Source organism: Sinocyclocheilus anshuiensis, unplaced genomic scaffold (genome assembly GCF_001515605.1).
Source record: "Sinocyclocheilus anshuiensis isolate Anshui unplaced genomic scaffold, SAMN03320099.WGS_v1.1 scaffold301, whole genome shotgun sequence".
Lineage (NCBI taxonomy): Eukaryota > Metazoa > Chordata > Actinopteri > Cypriniformes > Cyprinidae > Sinocyclocheilus > Sinocyclocheilus anshuiensis.
The window spans coordinates 493,922-499,802 of record NW_015539837.1 but is presented as its reverse complement, the minus strand read 5'-3'; the positions used below and the strand labels follow the sequence as shown (position 1 = coordinate 499,802).

At 34.1% G+C, this 5,881-nt stretch overlaps 2 gene segments (V, D, J or C); both read right to left on the bottom strand.

Annotated features, from left to right (window-relative positions):
* Window positions 1-2,416: 2,416 nt before the first annotated feature.
* On the bottom strand, window positions 2,417-2,864 carry LOC107684428 (T-cell receptor alpha chain V region CTL-F3-like; the record flags this gene model as incomplete). The annotated part of the segment is given in 2 exon segments: window positions 2,417-2,721; window positions 2,825-2,864. Coding segments are annotated over 2 exon segments (345 nt in total), but the record flags the coding sequence as incomplete, so codon positions are not given.
* A 2,284-nt stretch (window positions 2,865-5,148) lies between these two features.
* Window positions 5,149-5,670, bottom strand: LOC107684427 (T-cell receptor alpha chain V region RL-5-like). The segment is given in 2 exon segments: window positions 5,149-5,474; window positions 5,631-5,670. Coding segments are annotated over 2 exon segments (366 nt in total).
* Between the last annotated feature and the right edge of the window lie 211 nt (window positions 5,671-5,881).

Below are 5,881 nucleotides of genomic sequence, written 5' to 3'. Positions count from 1 at the left end.
TATATTAGAAAAAATATTTTGCAGTTGTATAGTCTCGCTATTTTTATATATTATATCATTTGAAATATAGCATTATCTCCATGTGAATGTGTGTGAACACTTCCATCGTGTGGCATAAATGATCCTGCCCTTATATTGCACACGAAAATCATTTGAGATGTTTTGATGTTTGCCACATTTGACTGTTTTCTAAACAATATTGTATCACAATATTGTAGGGATTTAATTAACTTACTTTTAGACTGTTCCTTTGTTTTTGATTGCTTTACCAATAGACTGATTAAATGAGTTGTCTACATTTGATTTAGGTAACTGCCTGAGATTTATTCACTGTTCCTGTTATTTCTCTGACTTATTATTGTAATGGGTAGTTACCACTTTCTCATTGTCTTTTTCTCTTTCTCTGTGTTCCTCTCTCCTCACCCATTGTAACAGGTTTTTGTAGGAAACTGATGTGTTTCCTGTCACTGTGGGCGCCAGAGCACAGTAGTACAGAGCAGAGTCTGATACAGCAGCAGAGGAGATCTTCAGATCCACATGGATTTGTTCCCTTTTTTCAACTTTAACCGAAAATCTTGGATCTACATCAGACACCTCAGCTTTTTTTGCACTAGCAAAGGATAGTACAAGAAATTCAGGTTTTGATCTTTCAAACTGACGGTACCAGTGGATATAATCTGTAGCTGCAGGTGAATGACTACAGGACAATATAACATTTGAACCCTCCTCATAAACAACATCGGTTTTGTTTGGTTTGATGCCATTTCCAAAGACAGCAGCTGAAAAAGAAAACATTTCTTCTTATTGAAATATTTTAAATAAAACAGAAAAACGTATAATTAACCAAATAAATACCTGCTAATGCACAAAATAGAATAACTGAATGAAGATCCATTGTACGAGTGTTCGCTCTGGGAAGAGTCAGACTGAAAATCTCTGTGATACACAGTTAGATCATGTCAGATCTGTGAACACTGAGTCCCTCCTCTCTGAGCAACATTATACCCAAATTCAATTCTGTAAATTAAATTCTGTTGTTCTCTGCTGCAATTCCTAATGAATCTCTGAGAACACTGCCATCTTGTGGCACATTATACTGGCACAATGTGTTGCACATGATAATCCATGAAACATAAACTATAGACTACTTTTGCATGAATAATTTTTGATGTAATAAATGTAATTTTGTACATAATAAACAGTATTAGCATGCTTAATATACTTTGAAAGTCACATTAATTTAAAGGACTTATAATTTTTTTAATCAAAAACTTTTTTTTTCAAAAAAATTTAAATATAAATGGGCATTTTCTACCCTGAATTTAGATCTCTGATTTGGAAGCTCTGTTGGAAGGAACGTGTCTGCTGTGGGAATTCAATGTAAACACATGCAGAACTGTGTTGAAAGCATTTACTGTGATTTTACTATAACAGCCGCCAAAATGAACTAGATGTGATTATTAGAAGTGTTGATTATGGCATTTTATTTATAACTATTCCTGTTCCATGAAAGGTTGCAGCGCTGCACTGTAGCAGTCATATCTGAAATACTTTTACCATAACTAACACAGTGAAAACATGATAAGTTGAGCAGTGTAAACTCTCATTGATTATAACAGGAGTTTTAGTGAAAATGTAGATTCATGCTGACCTTGAATTGACTGCTCCAGTGATTATAAAGAGAACAATCTTTGATTGCATTCTGTATCTTAAATAATCACAATATAGATAACAGAGTTTCCACACTACTAATAGGAACAGTGTAAAGTTGATGGTTTAGTCACTGGATTCACTAATGCATAAACAGCAGTAAACCACTTTACGGTAAAGAACGTTTGTACATGCGTCCTTTCATATTACACTAATCACAGGTCATGATGGTTATGAAATGCAGTTTCAAATCAAGATTAGTTTAAAAAGTTTGCAAACCTTTTTTGCAAACAATAAGTCTTTCTTTGTCTAACAGCAGTATCGGTCTTGTGTTTGATGGACAGACATGAGTTATTTAGAGCACACCTCTTTGATTACGTATGACGATGATGAGTTGTGAAAATCGTAATTCTCTCTATTTTAAATACAGGCGTTTCAGAAGGGTATAATTTTAAATTTTGAATCTTGCACTATATTTTATTGTACAGTAACCTTCTTTAAAAATCATACATTTTTTATTTCATTAATTTTTTTTATAAATGCTGTTAGCAATTACATTGTAAAATGTACTTTTCAGTTACAGTACATATAATCACGTAAATGTTGGGTAAGGAGTGGATAAACACTAAATAATTAAAAATACTTACATTTTTGATTTTATGCATGTTATTGTTGTGGTACAGAAGTCAATATCACGGAGATTTGCAAGTCATATAATTGAGCACTTCCTCTGTTTTTGTGTGAGTGTTGAGTGTATTTCAGTCACTGTGGGCCTCAGAGCACAGTAGTACACAGCAGAGTCAGACACACGCAGATTCTTGATTGTCAGTGGAACTGAATCTGACGACACTTCAGAGTCAAATCTCTCCTGGAACTGAGCGTCATTATCTTCACCTCCATATTTATTTCTCCTCAGCATGTATTTGGGAAAGTCATTAGCTCTTTGGATGTACCAGAAGTGGTCCGGTTGTGATGAAGAGGTTTTATATTTGCATTGCAATGTTACTGGTTTTCCTTCAAATTCAGTGATGTGTTTATCTGGCTGATCAACACTGTCTTCTCCATGACACTCTGTAAAGACGTTAAAAAATTTAATAAACTGTAAAAACTTTACCTATAGTAAGGTTATAAAACTGTTTTAAGTAATTACAAAATGACAAATTCCCCCACTTACCATGATAAACTGATGCAAAAATGAACAACTTCAACACCATAGGAGTTATCATTTTATGTGTGACTGAAACAGGAGAAAAACGACAAATCATTCATTCATTCAGTCATTTGTTTCAGTTGGAAATAGGATGGATGGTTCTTAGAAGGAGAGGAGAGGTTAAACATAAACAAAAGTAGTAATGTGTGTATACTGCCCTCTTTAGGATATTATTGTAAAGAGATTTTACCAGAATGAGTTTTATGAGAACATTCAATAATAGCATATGACAGAGCAATATTTAACACTGTTCCCAATGTCAACATTCAGTTATTGATAATATTCACTTCTGACAAACATGTATGATTGTACTTACATTGTATTTACAATTGTGTACATAGCCTACAGTATGTGCGGAGCAAAGATCACAGGTGATGTGAATGGTCCAATTCTGTGGAAATATGGGAGCTTTATGCTGTTCTGTGCACATAGATTTAAAGTGAGCTTGGTTATTTTATCTTTTGTAATGTTTCAGAGCTTTTTTATGAGTATTTCACCCTCAAATCCTACTGTATTTCTGCCTATCATTAGGAGACCATTGTTTTCTTTTATAGTCAGGTTTTTGTACAGCGTTCTTGTGTTTCCTGTGACTGTGACTGTGGGCCTCAGAGCACAGTAGTACAGAGCAGAGTCTGATACAGCAGCAGAGGACATGATCAGATCCACATGGTTTTGTTTTTCTGTTTTTCTGATATTAGTAGTGAGTCTGTAATCTACACCAGATATCTGAGTTTTTTTTACACTGTCTACGATGAGCACAAGGAACTCAGAAGCTGATCCGGGATACTGACGGTACCAAAGTAAAGACAATGCAGATGAATAACTGCAGGATATTTTAACATTTGAACCTTCAGCAGCAAATTCCTCTGTTTTGTCTGGTGTAATAGTATCTGCATTACTGGCACCTGCAAAGAAAAGCGAAATGTTAGTTTTAGTCTCAGATGGTGTTAATATTATATGACTATACTGATACTGAAACATTAAAATTTCAGTAGTTCATTTACTTAGAGCACTTTTATATCCCACCAAATAAGACCATATGATTAATTATTAATTAACATACTTCATTGTGAAAATAGGCTAAATGTAGGCCTAATGCATTAAAATGAAACTTACATGCTAAAGCAGAAAGCAGAATAACTAAATGGAGTATCATTGTACAGTCGTATATGTGTGCTTACAGTCTGAGCTTGAATGATCTTATGACAGTCTCTGTCAGATTCAGCCAAATATCCTCACAGATATACTTCAAGCCCCTCCCTCACCAAAAAAGGCAATACATTTAAGTATCATTTTGTCATTGTCTCCTTTTTGAATACAGTTGCTTCATAAAATGTTACAAAGACCCAGAGTAGTTTTCGGATTTATCTCTGATAATTTCAGTCATTGATTTGATTTCTTTTGTAGCTTCTGAATACAGACAAAGATCAGACTCAGATTTGCTTCAATATTCAGTTACAAGAAGTAGATGCTGGTATTACCACTGGAGAGAGTTAACAATGACATTTTGATGTAAAGACAATAAGAAATAAAGGCAAGTTACCAACTGCAGCTAGTAGAAGTAAATTCCTCAACCAGTTTAACATAGTTTACATAAAGCTTTACATAAAAACTGCAATATTAGCTAAATATTATTAACAGTCTGAGTTTATGATTATGATGAGCCAGTCTGAGTTTGGATTTCACTGTGTGTTTGCACAGGTTAAACACATATAGGAGGAGCTTGTATGTATAACAGGATACAGTTTGGCCTCAAGGTGGCAAAGATGTGCAATTACAGTACTACTATTTAAAAAAAGAAAAGGCAAACAGGTTTCCATTTATCATTTTTGACTTTTATTTTATTTATTTATTTTACTGATCACCTTAAATTAAAAGAAGAGGAAGTTGTTGAATAAACATAGATGAATGTAATATTGTATTCATGCAGGAAACTAATGACACTGTAGGGATTTCATGAACAGGACACTGATACGCCACTGAATAATTTGAAATCGGTTTAATCAGGTGAACTTCGGATTTTCAGATCCGAGTCCTATCAAAACCTGAATTAATTAATAATAATTAATTCCCTTACAAATTTAAGTAATCAAGTTATCTACAACACATTAAAACTGAATATATTTTAATGTTTTCTTTCTGGTTTACTTTTATGCTGTAAATTAATCTACTTCACAGGTGTTGCCACAAACTTTATTACATTCAGGGCTGGATAGATTGTGGTTTTGATTGTGGTTTTCACTATTAGTTCAAAGTGAAAAGAGCTTCAGGTTTTTGTATGACATGTCTTATGTTTTGTAACACTGGGCTCCTACTCTTAGAGCACAATAATAGTGAGCTGAATCTGACAGACGTACATCAGTAATAGTGAGTTCAGTGGATGTTTGTGTTGTAGTTGCATGAAACCGATCATCAGCAGTATTTGCAGCACTCAGTGATCGAGCACCTTTATATGCTAAAAACATAATTTCCCCATGTAGATACTGTCTGTACCAGTAAAGACGAACATCATTGCTGGTTGTACTATACGAGCAGCTCAGCTTGACAGTTTCTGTTTCTTTTGTGATAACATTTTTCTCTTTATCTGGCTCAATACTGTCCCCGGACACCAACCCTGTGAACAAAAAGCAGAATATACAGTAAACCAAACACATTTCCAACACAAGACACCGCACAAACAGTAAAAATTACTAAAATAAGTTTAAAACATTGTGGAGATTTAGATTTTCCAAACTCCACTGTTTCTTCCTTTTCTGAATAATTAATGTACCTGTTCCCATAATGACAATGATTAGAAAGCATCTGTCCATGTTGAATAAGATGAGCTCAGTTCTTTCTTGAGCCTTTCAATATTCTGCACTGTGTATGAGACACTGAAGGTCATAAAGACACCCAGAAACTTCCTGTCACATGATGCTGTTTGCTTTGCATACAAACTATTCAACTGATCACAAGCTATCTATCTATCTATCTATCTATCTATCTATCTATCTATCTATCTATCTATCTATCTATCTATCT